The sequence below is a fragment of the Branchiostoma floridae genome, chromosome 9, assembly GCF_000003815.2.
Source record: "Branchiostoma floridae strain S238N-H82 chromosome 9, Bfl_VNyyK, whole genome shotgun sequence".
NCBI lineage: Eukaryota > Metazoa > Chordata > Leptocardii > Amphioxiformes > Branchiostomatidae > Branchiostoma > Branchiostoma floridae.
The window spans coordinates 3,986,198-4,003,697 of record NC_049987.1 but is presented as its reverse complement, the minus strand read 5'-3'; the positions used below and the strand labels follow the sequence as shown (position 1 = coordinate 4,003,697).

Sequence of the window (17,500 nt, the reverse complement as noted above, 5' to 3'; positions counted from 1 at the left end):
CCCCCTAAAAAGGAGGCAAAATGGAATAAAAACAGCAATTTCTTGTCTTCTATATGGCTAATCTAAACCTTGCTTACATACCAGTATAAATAAAGGTGACCTGAACTGAACTGGAACTGATTGTGGATGTTAAGCAAATAAATTAGTTTTAAAGATTGATGCAAACAAGCCTACCTCTGTCTGTGGATGGAGGTTCGAACGGTTCCGTTTTCAGACTCGAATTCGAAGCGAATATACAAAACGTGCTTGCGTGTGCAAAGTTCTTGGGTAGTTCTATTTCTTACTTGATTCGCTGATCTAAGACGGCGATGACTTTGAGATCCTTCTTTTGGTGTCTCTTTTTCCGAAGGTTGTGTCTCACCCATTTGTACCTTCTTGCCATGCCAACTTCGGACGCGCAGGTGGGTGCTGAGAAGCGAACTGGTCCAGAGTGTGCCCTACTGTTGCCGGGTTGGCCTCTGTGTCCAACGCTAATGTGGAGATGTCTGGTGGTTCTTCATCCAGGTACGGCTGTCCGGGAAGTGTTACCGTGATGTCCTCTCCGAAACGTGGTGTTGGTTCAGCATGTACGTCTGCCCGCACTGTTAGCTGGAGTGGTCGCCGTGTAGCGGTCCTGTAGCCACGGTGTTGTGTACAAGGCGCCAGTCCTGGGTTCATGTCTGCCTGTGTTGTCTGATTTTGTGCCTGGTAGGGAGTTGCGTCCTCCGCCGTCGGCTTCACGGCTTCTGCAGGGTTTTGAGCTGGCGTCACGTTTGTTGCCGGCTCGCCTTGCCCAGAAACGGTGATGGCGGCCACCTCCATGTCCCGTGCCGGTACCACAACTGGGGTGTTGGTTGGCAATCCACACAGCTCCTGAATGGCTCGACGGAAGTCTGGGAGCCGAAAGCTGTAGATGATGGGGTTGGCCACGGATGATACCGTCAGGAACAGGAGGATGGACAAGTGATGGGCGACAGTCAGGCCATATTGTGACACTTGCTCTTCACTGATCACAGCTCTTGCCATGGCCACCTGAAAAACGGTAGTGGTCACGGATACAGTCAAAGCAATTGCATGCGGCGCCATTAGCTTGAATGCCTTGGTCTGGAATACCCACAGGTCGCGGTTTTCATCCCTTTCCTGTTGTTTCCTCGCTTCCTTGTAGACGCGGTAGTACAGCATTGAGATGAAGAAAACGGCAAGTAAGAAAACGATCAAGTTAATGTTTCTTAGCATGGCAGACAAGGAGGCACTGTTCGCAGGGTCCGTCTCACAAACCACGCTGTTTTGGGGCAGTCCGCCGAAAGCCACGGGCGCTAGTCCGAAGAAAAAGGAGAAGGCTCTGACCGTCACGATGCCCACAGCCACGCGTTTTGTGGTGACTTTGTCATGGTAGTGTAGGGGATCGCACACAAAGTAATACAGATCTACCGCCATCATGAGGTACGTGCCAAACATGGATAAAAGACATGAAGGCGCTACCAGCGTTCTACCCAAACACCACAGATGTTCCCCACTCACATCTTGCCGGAAAAGTGCGACGATGCGGATGGGAATCAAACAACTGGTGAAGATGATGTCGTCGACTGCAAGGTTGCAGCGAAGGTAATTGCTCGGATTCTGTAGACTCTCTTTTTTCCAAACCAAAAAAATGAGTAACAGTCCGCACCCTACCGACAGTACTAGGCTGATGATGAGGTATGCTGTCTGGAGATCGCGAAATGTAGAAGAGAGGGAGAGAACACGGTTGGCATCATCTTCTTCTGACGGACCATCGGTTTCTTCTTCCATCTTTAGAGCACGGAAACACGCCGCTTAGTTAGGAATAGTGTGCTCTTTTCTGGTTAGCTGAACGCACCTTAAGGCAGCCGCACACACAATGGCAAAGTACAGGCTAAACCAATTTATTCAGGGGATGAAATGTGGTATCTTAGCGAGGAAAAATGTTGTTTGTGACAACCTTTGTGTATGAAGCTTCCTCTGACATCCATGGTATTTAGAGACTGGTCTTAACATGACGTTTTTAGTAATTGTTGTAGATACCAGCCTTTGTGCCTGAAACGTCATCGTGAGGTGAGTCCGTAGATATGAATTGAGCAATTGACGTCTATCATATGAGAAGAATTTTCTAATAACTCCGATCCTCTATCATTTTTTATATAACTGTTTTCCTATGAAGGAAATGCAAACCAACGCAGAGAGTTATTATAATATTTTTGCTATGCACTTATGACGTGGGGCGTTTAGTGCAACTCTGATGAAGAATATTGAAAAGGTTTCGACAGAAAAGTTTCAGTCAACAACAGTGGGTACAAAATTCTTAACTTGCAACAATTATATGTTGAACCTATGAATACCTACCTCAATATGCCCAATAGCGATTACATTACATCATTACATTAGTCCTATAATTTTGAATTGAGCGTTTGACGTCGAACATATAGGAAGAGCTTATAGTAACTTTTATAACCGTTGTCCTATCACAGGCAAAGCAAAGTTAACAGTTATTAGAATATTTCTTGTTAGTCACGTCTGACAAGAAGCGTAAAATGCAACTTTGATGAAGGATATCTGAGAAGTATCGACATAAAGTCGTCAACAGTTCTTCTAAAAGGAATAGCTGTTGCAGCTGGTTCGATGCCCTTTATTATAAGATGATTACTTAGCCAATATGATATTTGTGTTATGTCCGTATGACGTATCACAACGAGGACATCGGAAAGGTATGGGCATAACAGCAACGACAGTAATTAGAAAATTCTTGCAATAATTAGATGTCAACCGATGAATACATGAGTATGGTGCTTCGCCGCTAGAGTGTCGACTAGATCCCAAGCCTTCAGAAACCAACAGAAATGTTTGAAAACTGATGATGAAACGAAACGATTTCAACCAAAGCATATATTGTAGATACCAAACACATTGACTTAACTTTCCGAAGTATGAAATCTTTAAAATGTTCCAATTTACAGTTCTAAAAATGACATTACTTTACGATCTTTCCTCCCTTCCAAGCTGCTTAAAAGTAAATGCCGTTAACTAAATGTTGTCATATCTTCGTTACTGTACTTGTATGTTTTTTTATTGCATCACTAGTTTTAAATTTCATTTTCATGTAGTAAAGATAATCATAATAACAGCTTCCAAAATTACAGTTACCATTGTGTCTATAACGTTTTATAATGTAAGCGTCATCCCTCATTGACACAAAAAAGGGCATAGTCTTCATGTAAGCCAGTCACAAAATCTTTATATAATCATACCTCAATTCCTTGTCTGTTGTATCCTAATTTAGAATTTAATGTAAGATAAACTTGTGTTGGTCAGCTGTATTACCTAGCGGTATCCTTTACCCTAGGATTCTGATGACATTTACTTACTTGACCTCAACGAACATTGCAACAGCATTTCTTGTCTTAAGCATAGTTTCCGCAGTATTTATCGCCTAGATTTTCAAAAAAATGTAATGAAAAATATTCAAATCCGTTGCAAACACTGTGCCACATGTTTTGATATTACAGAATGTGTGTTCGGAATTCAGAATGAACATAATAGCGAAGAGATCATAGTATTTTTGAACAAAATGTTCATGTATGCTAAAAAAAAGATCTTTCATGAGATTATACCAGCTAACAACTCGAGCTTTGTGCCCCAGCAATGCTTTCTAGTTCAACAAGTTTGCTCTAGCTAGTCCACCGATAATCTTTAAATCCTATGTGACCTCAAGCATTACATGAGATCTTAATCTATAAATGTAGGAAATGGCACTTTTTAAGACACATCTTACCATCATCAGTTATAAGACTACATTTAGCTGATTTTCATCCTGGTGCTTTTGTGCCTGATAAATTGTGATTTGGTCTCCTTAGACAGAAGAACGGTAGAATTGAAAAGTAGCTGGTCACATGCCTATTGGTATGAGAGTCGAGTGGCCATATTTAAACCATTCTTGGCAAAACAAATTAATCCAACGGTTTCCAATTATTCTGTCCGATATGCCGACCTATTTTCTCGCGAAAGGTCTAGACAATTACGTTACTGTTGCTACTGTTTCAAAAGCAATCGCCTCCACACTTCTTGTTCTCGTAGATGTGTTTCTAAAAGCACACTAGTTCACCTGCTCCTCCAGAACATGTAAAAAGCTTTTGGTATTTATTGATATGACTACTGGCTTGCATATTTCAAATTCAAATTTAAGCACCCGTAGAGATTTTGGAGATGCCTACCTGCCTTAAGTGACAGTACAGCCCCTTAAGACAAGGAGATACAAGCGTATAAAGCAGGTAAGTATCAAATTACTAAGGCATTGCAGAATATTAGGACGTTTCTCGTAGAGATATAGGCGACTCTATTCAGGAGCAAAATGTATCTTACACGTTTCAATGATTATCAAATCATTTTTCAGCCTTGTCTTTACATTCTAACGTTCAACTCAGCTTTGTCAACTTTTGCATCAAAGCGTTTTACTATATCTACAATACATGTTTGCAACTTGAAAATGTCTTTCCGTTCAGCGAATTAGCTTTCATATTTATTTGTCTAGAAAAATGGCTAATAATGCGGTATACCAACAGGGACTATGTAGAACGTACTGTACAAGTCATGTAACTGCTAGTCATGTCTCACAATACTAGAGCAAGACAATCATGCTTTGTCATGTCTCTATATTGTGGGTTATGTGAAGGTACGTTTTTGTTACTATTATCATATAATCACCCCCCAATTCCTTATCTGTTGTATCCTAATTTCAAAAGTGAATTGAAAGTAAACTTGTCTTGGTCAGCTGTATCACCTAGACCTCACCGATGTGAATACCACAATAGTCTACAGAAGACTGAGGTCTGATAGTATACGTTAGCCTAATGTATTGCGCGGTTTTACAGTACAGGTGTCCTTTTTAACGAAACTGGCACAAAAATTTCCCATTCTCCTACGCAGAGACATCTAGCGGCGCCAGCAAACCGCCTCTTGTCTGTCTGGAATTTGCTATGTTAACTGTTACCATATCATCAGTTCCTGACCACCCTGCTTATAAATACTGATGATCTTACCCTTCTTTATATATACGAGATCCCTTTTGAAAACTGAAAGCCATATCCTCTGATTGGCTGACAGCTGGTTTGTGGCGACGCCCACAGGAACTGATGGTGATGGTTGAGATAGCAGAGTACTTAGTTGGCGCCGTTGGATGTCTCTGCGTAGGAGAATGAAACTTCCTGGCATAAAGCTCTTGTTTTCGTTTTAGGATTTTCTCACCTATTTTGCGCCATCAGGTATGTCTGAGGAACTTCAGACGATAACGATGCAGAGAAACGTCCCGACCACTCAGGCAGCTCTTGGAGTGGTGGCGTCTGGCCTAACTGTAGAGCCACGGTCCATACCGACTCTGTCGTGTGACGTCACCGTTGATGACACACAAGAAACAGATACTGCCGTGTCTGAAGATGTTTATAAAAGTGACGATGGTGATGATGACCTGGATTTGAACGAACCATCTGAGAGCACCAATCATCCATCAGGTGAGTCAACTTTTGACATACAAAGACATGAAGTTAGTTTCCGAGTACATTCCAGTGCTATGGTCCAAAACAGGGTTTTAAAATGATGTTAGAAATAAATTTGAAATATTTCAAGAAAATTGATATAACAATAGTTCTACTCAACAACAGAGTTTGAACAAGTCTGAATTTATTTAATGTTGGCAACATCATGAAAGTAACTATGCAAAATGCCTCTTTATATTGAAAACACTTTAAAACTTTTATTTACTGTTAGAACATGCTGTAGCAAAATGTATTATCATTATCCAGATGGTACATGAATGTAGGTGCAAACTAGCCTCTTTTCACTGCTTCTTGTATTCTAAAATTTCACGACTGGGCAGTACTGATGCTTTTGTGTGGAGCTGGAACACACATAATGTCTTGTACTTAGTAGGAATATGTGAATTGCCCTCGTCCTAGCCTCTTCACTGAATCAGTTACGTACAATATGGTGCAGCGTGTGAAAACTTAAGTGACGTTATCAAATTTTTCTAACATGTTGAAATACATGAGACAACATTTAGAAAGCATGAAAGGTTTGAAATTTAAAATCATTATTTTAGTTAGATTGATACAATGTTTATAAATTTGAAAACTCACGCCGAAAGGTGGAATTGACTTTACTTAACTGTTGAATACTTTATATTCAAGGGTTAATGACCCACCCCGAGGTGTATATGGTGTCATATCGTCTGTTCATTTGCTATAATCACCGAATGAAACCACTGATGTGAGCGAAGCGAACGAAGTTGTTTTATGAGATGGTTTATAGCAAAGGACCAGGCGTTATCACACCATATACACCAAGGAACAGGCAGGTCATTAACGTTATTATCATATAGCCTACCCAAACTTGGAAGCACCCGTATGACTCATAGATCCTTTGGTACTATACGTGTGAATTTCTTTGTCGACTTTCTGAAAATTCACAGTTGTTCTTTGGTACATACATTTGTAAGGAGATTACAGATTGCATTATGAAACCAAAATTTCCACAGAAAATATTCAAAACATTTCAGTCTTGTCATCTCAAACCTTTTCAAACTTTTACTGTACCGGATTCAAGATCATTCCTCCCTGCCTGTTGCCACTAATCTTGACGTACTTGTAGTTCGTGTTTCCGTAAATGTGTGTTTCTGTGCGTGTGTTTGTACGTTACTAATTATGTTATAAACTAGCAAGTCTATGGACTTTGATATCATGCATACCATCTATGTCATTCCGTTCGTTATCATTACATTTTTTCCCAATATTGACTCTAAGGCGAAAGGCGTTAAAAAATTCTAATTCCGACTGTGATTTTCCCCCAGATGCCACACCCATGCAGCAGCAGCAGACTGATTGGAGGTCAATCGCGGACGCCGCTGCGAACGTGCCCAACCCAATGTACGCCCAAAGAGCAGGTAAAGTTCTTTTTTACCTTCGCAAAGAAGGTTATATTTTGGGTAGCGTTTGTTTGTATGTATGTATGTATGTATGTATGTATGTATGTAAAAGACCAGAATAACTCAAGAACGCCTGGATGGATTGTATTGATATTCTGTATGTGAGTAGGTCTTGATGAGACCTGGAAACGATTAGATTTTGGGCCCCCTAGCAGCCTTTTATGGTACTTCAGCAGAACTTCCTAGTTTGATATCTCAAGTTCTGAACATGCTACGGCCAAAATTTTTTAGTGGTAGACAGCTCTTGATGCCGAGAGTAAGTGCTGTATGTTTGGGCTCCCTAGCGGCTTGTTTTGCAACTGCAGGGCAGGTTTAGTGTCAGACTTTAAAAGGGAATAACTCAAAAACGGGTTAACGAATTGTTATCATTTTTGGTATGTAGATAGCTTAAGTGATGCTTCATATAATGGCATATTAATTATGCAAATCCATATCCAATATGCATAATTAATTATGAAATTTTATGAACACGCTCAGTTCCATTATGGGACCATTGCAACATGTGACACCTGTAACTTAGAAGGAGAAGAATATTGATTGATATATATTATGCATTGATGCCTAATTTGCATGATTAATGAAAAAATTCTACAATTTCATTGTGGTAAATGACAGTAACTTCTTACTTGTAGCATTTGGAAGTTATGTACAGGAGAACACGGTTGAACATTAATTATGCAATTGAATTATGCAAACGAACCCTCATTTGCATAAATTATCAGAAAATGCGATAAAAGCCTTCTTTCTTAACATTGATTGTGTACGTCTGTTGTCTGGTAGAGGAGATGATCAACTGATACAATTAATGCAAATAAGAACATTATTTGCATAATTGATGATAAGAACATGTTTGAACATTAATTATGCAAATGAATTATGCAAACGAACCCTCATTTGCATAAATTAACAGAAAATGCGATAAAAGCCTTCTTTCTTAACATAGATTGTGTACGTCTGTTGTCTGGTAGAGGAGATGATCAACTGATACAATTAATGCAAATAAGAACATTATTTGCATAATTAATGATAAACAATTAAAACAGCAGTTGTAAAGAAAGGTAGGATTATTTGGCGAAGGTATGGGGTCGTGGAACTCTAGTTTTTCACTACATTGGGAGTCTGCTTTTTCCATTTTATGTTATCATATCATACATGTCACAGATCTTTTTTTATTACCGGTACATCTAAGTATTTTTCCTAACACAAGGCCATTAACCCTATTAACCCTATTAGAGCCACAAAATTTGGTGAGTAATTCGGTTGTAGTGTTGAAATTTACGTATATTTTTTTCACGTTCACCTGTTTAAGTTACCTGTTAAACCAATACAACATGTGTCTATATTTATGGGAAGCTAATTATTTTACGTACAAAGTCTAAAGCCATGGTTGGCTAAAAAGCCCAATAATGAGGTTGTTGCTTTATTGTAGGCTTATGGAATATCGGCTTGTTGAGACATATACAGCTTTATTTATGTCTTATGATTATAGATTTTATTGTTACGTTCACAGCGATTGGGAAAAAAACATATATCAAACAAACATCTATTTATGTGTGCTATCATGTGTGATTTCCGTTGGTTTAAATTCTACCACTTGCTACAGATGGGGAACCTGCTCCTCGAGTCCTACTGTGTTCCTCTCGCACATGCGCACAGCTGGTTTGTGCATTCATCACGGCATCCGTCGGAGTAGCAATGATCCTGACAGGAGTCTTTATCGCCGGGCCCCTGAAATCCCCTCCGCCCAACCCTCTGTATCCTACAACGCAGATTAGGACCGTCGAGGTAAATAGTTACATGATTTTCTGCATTACCTTTCCTTGCCTTATACACAGTGGTACTCTAAAGATCGTCGTCAACAATTGTAAACAATTGTAAATGGTTCAAGGTACGAGGGGCGTGCAATAAGTATTGGTCCTGACCCACTTCCAGTTGTCTGATCTAAATGAAATTTTGTATGTGTAATAATTCATATCTCTATGGGTTATGTTGCAAAAGACAGCTCTGAACTAATTGTGGTTTCTGATTTACTGGTGTTTGAACTTAGTCAGGTGCGAAATGGACCAGGTGTGAAATGGAACCAGTTGAGTGTCGCGCAGTGATCCGGTTTTTGTATTTGAAAGGACGCACACCAAAGAAGACTTTTGATGAAATAAATGAAACTTATGGTGATGATGCCCCATCATATGACCTTGTAAAACGCTGGCATCCTGAATTCAAACGTGGCTGGAAGTCTGTGGAAACAGCTCCCAGACCTGGTCGTCCCTCTTGTGCCATTGATGAGGCATCAGTTGGAGGACCAACCTGGGGTGTCCTACAAAATCGGTGTCCAGAGCTGCATCAAACGATGGGAGAAATGCATAACTCTGGGTGATTCCTATGAAGAGAAAGACTAATAACTGTGCCAAGTTTCATTAATCTCCTCCTATGGGAAATGGGTCAGGACCATTACTAATTGCACGCCCCTCGTATTAGTATGATGGGAGAATAAGCAGTTTCTTGCTTTAGTCAAGTAAAAAATAGCGAATGAATCAGGTTGTGAGTTGACGTTGTCAGGTAAAACGACAAGATAACTGTAGAAGCTAACCCCAACTGGTTTTATATTGTTATATCTAGATAGTTTGGGTTTGACTTCTTTTTTCGAAGCAGAGTAAGACAAAGTGTCCCACTTTTTCTACAATCTTTGGGTTTTGTGGGTTTTAAGAGGAAAGAGCCTTTCTGTTCGTCCGATGTAGAACAGCTGGGGAATATAATTGTGATTTCTTTAACCCTCAAATCACCGTAGCTTTTTTCCGACTAATTACCGTTTTGTACAAATACAGTCTTTTTGGTTACTCTTTTTGTGATTTATATATATATATATATATATATATATATATATATATATATATATATATATATATATATATATATAGTTTTATTTATCTATTTGGCATGATTAGGTGAGAATAATTCTAGCTCATTATTATAATTTATGGTAATGATCACTAGGACTCCATTTTGCCCTAACTATATGCACACCGGGTAGGTTTTTTTTTTAATGCCTGCACCAATTTCAATGTCGCATAGCTCCTGAACGGCTTACGCTAGGGCCACCAAAATGTTGATAGCAAACATTTAAAGTGAAAATATAAAGTAAATTCATCATTTTTGGCGTTGCCATGGCAACGGAATTATGCCAGGTATATTTATTGCGAATTCTTCTTATGTTGGCTGAAACACTCAAAATTTTAGGTTTTCTGAGCAAACCACATCTTATGCAATTCAACGTAGATTTCATTATTCAATATTGATAATTAAGGCTATTTTTTGACGTCTTCAGTCAAAATTCAAGATGGCGACCGAAATCAGCTAGATGACGCCAGGATGTCGTCATATAACATGATAACGACACAAAAGTTGTTACCATAATTTTGTTTTACATGTAGATCATTCTCTGAAATTTTCGTGATCATACGATAACAGATTTAAGTGCGGGTCTCAAAAGTTTGTTTAAAAGAATATTGGGGTCAGTGTTGACCCCACTGGACCATGTAAAAACTTTCTAGGGTAACTTAATTAACAATACGCCAATCTTGCTAAAACGCATGAGAAGTTATAATAAGACATATATACAAACAACTCATTGAAGTAAATTTGTTTTCACCCAGAAATGCCATAACGGCAAAGGACTGCTAAACCGAAGACGCCTAACGGCTTAAGCCTTTTGGCCGAACGGTTTGCACGTTCGATTTGTGATCCGGCTGCCCGGGTTCGGCGCGGGTTCGAATCCCGGGAGTCGGGGTGTTGTTTCTTTCTGTTCTTACTCGCCCCTCTGGTTGTTTCACTATTGATATGTGTCTGGGGTCAGTTTAGACTCCATACGGTGGTTTGAGGGTTCAGTAATGGGGTAAATACCGCTTTTATCATTTTGATGATTAAGTATAAATCGTCTTCGTATTAAATGTTATTCTTCGTTTAAATGTGCCTCTGGTTCAAATGGCCTAGCAATAAGAATTACCGAAACTAATTTATGTACTGCTTTGACAGGTTTTCACATCGACCGCGTACACCAACACAGCCATGACAACTTTTGACTATATCACAACAAGAAAGAACTTACACACCTCTATCAGCCAGTATGGTAAAGGTATGTATAAGGAAAAACTTGCTGACTGAAATACAATTCGGGACCGGTGTGACAGCGATCTCGCCCCCCCGGGGGGCGAGATCACTAGCGTTTTCGCCCCCCTTTAGCGTTTTCGCCCCCCCCCCCCCCAAGAGCAGCTGGTTACTACATATTACAGGTGCGCTACCTGGTACTATACTGCACCTGGGGAGTAACGTGTATGGTGTGTTACCTGGTACCTTATGGCACCTTATTACCGTACCGTAAGATGCCTGTCATACCTCGAAAGTTGATACTATATTGTTCGGTGCAAACATGGCATTGAAATGAAAAAGACAATTTTTGCAGCTGAGGTGGCATAAAAACAGTGCTACTGCGAACGTATAAATCAACACCGTCTATGGTACGGAATACGTCAGCTATATGTTTTCAATTTGTCACAGTGTTTTCTTTCTTGTGCTGGAAACATTTCCAAAGCACTAACAAAAACACACGTGAATAATAGTTTCTCATTATAAACACTATCTACGCGCAAGTTGATATAGCTGTTGCTAAATGCTACACAAACACTGGTAAAGTACCAGTCTTAAGAAACACGGGTAAATGCATCAGTTCCTAAATACTAGAAAAAACAGCCATGTTGGAGTTGAAGATATCCCTTGGCCAGGTGCATATACCAAGATGTGCGTTATTCTAATTAATACCTAATATTTGCATAATTAATAAAGACATTACATAGTTTTTTGTGGTCACTTCATGGTAGAGACTTCATATTGGAGATATATAGGTTGTTTGACGACAGGTGAATACAATGAAATACATCTTATGTCAAGACTCAGGTATATGCAATAATGGGAATACAAGGGACCCAACCCTCCTTGTCTGAAACAAGTTCAACTATCTTATTGCCATGTACTTACGTTAATATTGATACTATGAATGGAGTTATGTATCAAACTCGTGTACTTATATCATTCTGAAACTGCATTTTGTGATTTATACCAATCAACTTCTAAAATGTCATGTAAACCCGTTTTTTTTGGGGGGGGGGCGAAATCGCTAAAGGGGGGCGAGGTAGGGGGGCGAGATCACTAGCCGGGGAGGGCGAGATCGCTAGCGATTTCGCCCCGGGGGGGCGAGATCGCTAGTGATTTCGCCCCCGGGGGGGCGAGATCACGGGGGGGCGAGATCGCTGTCACACCGGGTTATTAGTTGACCATGTCTTGCATGCGTCTCATGTCACTCTGTAAATGGTGTCTATGTTATTCTTGTTGTTTTAGGGACAATGGAAGATGATGGAAAACGGGACGTCATCACATTCGGTGGGCGGGGATCAATGTTAGGGAAGTTTACTTGCCTAGCTGGAGTTGCTGTATCATCTAGAAACGAGATATTCGTAGCGGATCATGATGACCGCCGAGTACAAGTATTTAACATGGATGGGGTTTACATTCGTCATTTCTTGACAACTGTTCCCGAGAAACCTGGCAGTATCATGACTCCGCAGGATATCTCAATTGACGACGATGATAACCTATGGGTAGTGGGCAAGTTGGAAATTGTTGGCTCGTATGCCGTACAGTACGACAGGGATGGTCGTGCGTTGGCTAAGTTTGGGGTTCCAAACAGTATCAGCATTCATGGTATTGCCGTGGATTTAAAAAGTGACAACATCGTTATCACAAAATATGACATCGGAGGCTGCAAGATGTTCATATATCATTCAAACGGCACGTTTGTTAGGAAACTTCAGATCTCCTGTTCATCATCGATTGCCGTTAACAGAGATGGGGACATTTGCACGTTAGACTACAACATTGTTCACGTGTTTAACCAGACAGGACATCTTCTGTTCAATTTTGGGGGTGATGGCAGGGATAATGGCGGGCGGACATATCCCCGAGATATCTGTACTGACATGTCCGGTCATATCTTGGTGGCAAATCAAGGACAATGGCATGAGAAGAGTTGGGTGTCCATTTTTAGCGGTCAAGGGAAATTTGTTCGCAAAGTTGCTACTGAACTAAGGAGGATTTATCGTATTGCAGTGGGACCAGAAGGACGGCTGTTAGTTACAGCACGTACTAAATCGATTTTGACAGAAAACTTTGCCCTGCAAGATGTAAAGGAAGGCATTGTGTAAAAAAAGTAAAACACTACATGAGATGAATAGGCCTATTTTAAGTATCAATTTGTATTATTATTAGAATATGGTCAAAAATCCATTTGGTCGGATGTTAAGCGACTTTGATATTAGAGAATACAGCTGTGTTAAACTGCATATATGAGCTTTATCGGGATTGTGATTAAAATGAAAAAAAAATCAGGAGGGTTACAAATTACTTCTAACTGATTCACTTGTATTGATATGCAGAAATAAAAGACTTGCATGTAGTAAAAGTATCAGAGTGCAAGGTCATTTTTGTGCCCCAGTATACTTCACCCCAACCAAACTCCTTGCTTTGCCCCGTCATTCCCCTTCTTTAATTTGCCCCCAGTGTAATTTTGCTTAACCGCCCCCTACCCCCGCCCTACTGATTTGCCCCCAATGTCCGCCGACAACCCGAATTGCACGTGTTCGACAGAAAAATCGTGTAAAAAATAACAATAGCGATTGTTTAACGTAACATGACATACCCTATGCTCTGGGCCACCTTTCTGAAAAGTGAAGTATCGCAACTGAAAAGGCACCTGCCTTCAGCAGCACCACCCCTACATAGAATAACTTTATTGCACGACAATTGTACATTGGTACAATATATGCAACAAATATTATACATAGTTCAAAAAAAGATAAACTTAACATCCTAATAAACATAACAGTAAAGGCTCATACAAGTCTTTCATTGATCAAATTACGTTTTGCAAAACGTATCTGTAACATGCTTCAATTGTACGAAGGTATTGTGTCATTACCTCTGTGTGTCTGTTTGTCTGTCTGTGAACAAGATAACTCAAGAACAGAGTGGATTGGTTTAATACTTAGTGTGTTGGTACGGTGTGAGAAAAGCTAGAAATGATTAGATTGTTTGTACCCCTTAGTGTCTTCAGCGTAACGGCTATGGTCACGAATTTACGGTGTTAGATACCTCTTGCGATCGGAAAAGGGTGATGTAAGCACACCCCCCCCCCCCCCATGGACTAGGTTGGAATTGTGGAATTGCAGGGGCATTTAAAAAAATTTAAAGATATAGGAATAACGGATTTTCATGATTTTTGTACCTGAATAGCTTTGATAAAGATGTACAGAAAGGAATCGAAATTATGTAAATGAGGAGGTCGTTTTCATAAGTAATGAGAATATTCTATAGAAGCATTCTTTAAATGTAGCTCTTGTCCTGGACATGATGCGGTTTCGACGTGTAGATAGCTTACGACGTCAGAACAAGGTTTTTCACGTTTCAGCTCGCTGGCATTTTTTTTTTAATTTGGAACTGCATTTTTGTCAGAACACTCCAAAAAGAATAAATGAAGAAATGGACGACGGATTTCCATTAATTTGAACATGCAAGTAGCTTAGGCAAAGAAGTACACAATTATATGCATGTTAAGCAAATAAGAACTTAATTTGCATTACTCATGAGGAACTTATATAATTTATATAATTCTATTCAATAGTATTGTTTTTTATGATTCATTAATTGGACTTCAATTAATGTAACACATGTAGTTCATGACTGTTGGAACGTAAACAGATAGCTAGAAAGGCCGACATTAGCTTGAGAGCAAATACATCATATTTCAGCCATCTCCCTCCACGTGCAACAACAAAATCACCCATTTGAAAAATAATTTTGAATAATGACGGTTCAACCCAAAAAAATGAATCTTACAAAGTGCAAGAATAGACTCCAGTTCACCCCATGTGAATTTGCACGATAGGCACGATAGACAAGTCCAGAAATACTCCCACTGGAAACATGGCCTTTTGAATAAGAAACCGAATCCAAAATTGTAGTTAGCAAAAAAGGTTCATGAAAAGGTATAATGGACCGTCTAAAAACACTTTGACATAATCACCATACTAAAAAAAATGGATTTTAGATAATGTCCCCATCCGTGCAAGAATGGATTCTTCCAGCACACCCCATGTCAAATTGCAAATTAGACCAGTCCACAAATACTAGTACCCTACTGAAAGACTTTGAAATAGTCACGAAAGTCCAAAGATGGATTTTCAAAAAAGATGTCCCTCCCATGCAAGAATGGACTCCTCCAGTACACCCCATGTAAATTAGACCAGTCCAAAATAACCCCACTGAGAGACTTTGACATACTAGTAGTCACTAAAGTCCAAACTATGAATTTTAAAAAGTCCCCCACCGTCAAGAATACCTTCAGCATACCCCATGTAAAATTGCAAAATACCACTCCAAAAATACACCCACTGAAAGACTTTACATAATCCCCAGCCCGAAGATGAAGTTTTAAAAAATGAACCCCTCCGTGTAACAATGGACTCTTCCATATAACACCAGCCTCGCTTATTGGCTGCCAAATCCTCCTCACGAAATTGATTCGGGCTAAGCGATTGGTTACCGTTTTAATTAAGTTATATTGGCATACAGTTCAGCAAGTGAGAAAACCTCAAAATATCGTCAACCAAGGTCGTTGACCCTGTGGCCATCGAAAAATGACCCAAAAAATATTTTTAAAAATCGTTTTGAAGTAGTTCATGCCAAAAAACGATACATGGTTCATTTGAATGAATATCTAGTGCACCCCTGTACCATAATTTAGATCATTTGGTTGCAGAACAGGTGTACAGAAGCCAAAAGTGTCCAATTTTGGAAAAAATTGCCAAAAATCGCAAAATTACGCATTTTGTTGTACTGCATACCAAAAGTGTTATTGAATCCATGTGCGCATTTGTAAAGTGCACTTCAATGCCAGATTTCAGATCAAACCACGATACAGGAGCCACAAATGTATTTTTTGTCAAAAAATTCCCAAGAAAGTCGCAAAATTAAGCATTTTGTTGTACTGTATGCCAAAACAGTACTGTTGTACTGTATGCCAAAAATTGACTCCATGTGGGTATATGATCAAGGCACCTCTGTACCAAATTTCGGGTCATTCTAACCAGGTTACAAGGGCCAAATTATACAGTTTTGGTCTAAAAATTGCCAAAAAATCAATAAAATCATTTTAGTTAAAGGCAGATATGAAAAAAACGCCTAAGGGCATTGGCCCACTTCACTCTTGTGCCAAATTTCGAGTCATTCGGGTCGGTCCAGGAACAACGGTGATAACGCGTTTTGAAGATTTGACAGGAGAAAGAAGAAGAAGTAGAAGTAGAAGAAAAAGAAAGAAGAAGCATTACGAATACAGTATATTTCACCATACCTATGGCATGGCTGAAATATGATAAACATGCAAAAATGGCAAAAATGCTTAATGCTTAATGGTAGGAATTTTAACTTGTTACATGTTTAAGCAGTCAATGTACACCGCCATGCATAAATCATGTAAATATGCATATCATTTGCATGACATCTACAAAAGCTCTAAATATTTCATGGAGGTATGAAGTCTCTGAACTCTAGAACTCTAGTTATATAGTCTTTTACCCATTCTTAAAATTTGACTACTCACCTGATGATTGAATTTTGTGACGTCGTTGTTATTGTTATTGGGTGGGCCGACGACTCACTCTTTGCAACCAGGGGCTGAATTGCGAGGAGCTTACATGGAATGATAAAAATTTTAGACGGCAAGCATCAAATACTCCTTGGTATTGAAATTTATGCAACTGAGCGATAATGGTTACTGCTGATTGGTTAGCACAGTAGTAGTCTATAATTAGTGTTTTTTTTCAGCCGTTTGAAAGTAGCCGAAGGCACATTCCTATAAAATGGCTTTGTTTTGATGTTTGTTCTTCCTTTTTGTTCTGAACATCCCCTGCCGTCTGTGACATTTTTCTCTTCTACTTTTTAATTTTCATTTCCAGATCGTACCGCTGTTGGTTTTGACGAGCAAGTCGTTTATTAAAAAGTATCACTGACAGGTGAAATCTCTCGAACCACAAACTTACACCTCCTCAGTTTTCATTGTCCATAGCCATAGATGTCACCATTCTAATTTGATTTCCATTTATTGTGATTGTAGACAATGCAATCATGGCAATCATAGAATACACATAACTCAAATGGTTAACGTATACTTCAAATGAAACAAGAAGAGCCAATATTGACAAAGATTGATTTGTGTCGGTAATTATAAGTTACGGCTTATCAATCAAATTCTAAATTAAAGACTGTCATGATTTTTACAACATAAAAGCCAAATGATCTGAGACATGCTACATGATAGTGATAATGCAATGGGCACATATACGCACACCCTCATTTATATGTTTGGCATACAATCGCTATAAATGGTTCTTCGTACAGAAAACAGTCGCCATCATGAATCGTGATACAATG

At 39.4% G+C, this 17,500-nt stretch overlaps 1 protein-coding gene across 1 annotated transcript; it reads left to right on the top strand.

Annotated features, from left to right (window-relative positions):
* Positions 1-4,354: 4,354 nt before the first annotated feature.
* LOC118422990 lies at positions 4,355-13,218 on the top strand. Its single transcript, XM_035830885.1, has 5 exons — positions 4,355-5,498; positions 6,833-6,925; positions 8,571-8,752; positions 10,997-11,096; positions 12,356-13,218. The coding sequence occupies exons 1-5, from the start codon at positions 5,255-5,257 to the stop codon at positions 13,216-13,218; spliced, it is 1,482 nt and encodes a 493-aa protein (XP_035686778.1). The 5' UTR covers positions 4,355-5,254.
* Positions 13,219-17,500: the final 4,282 nt, after the last annotated feature.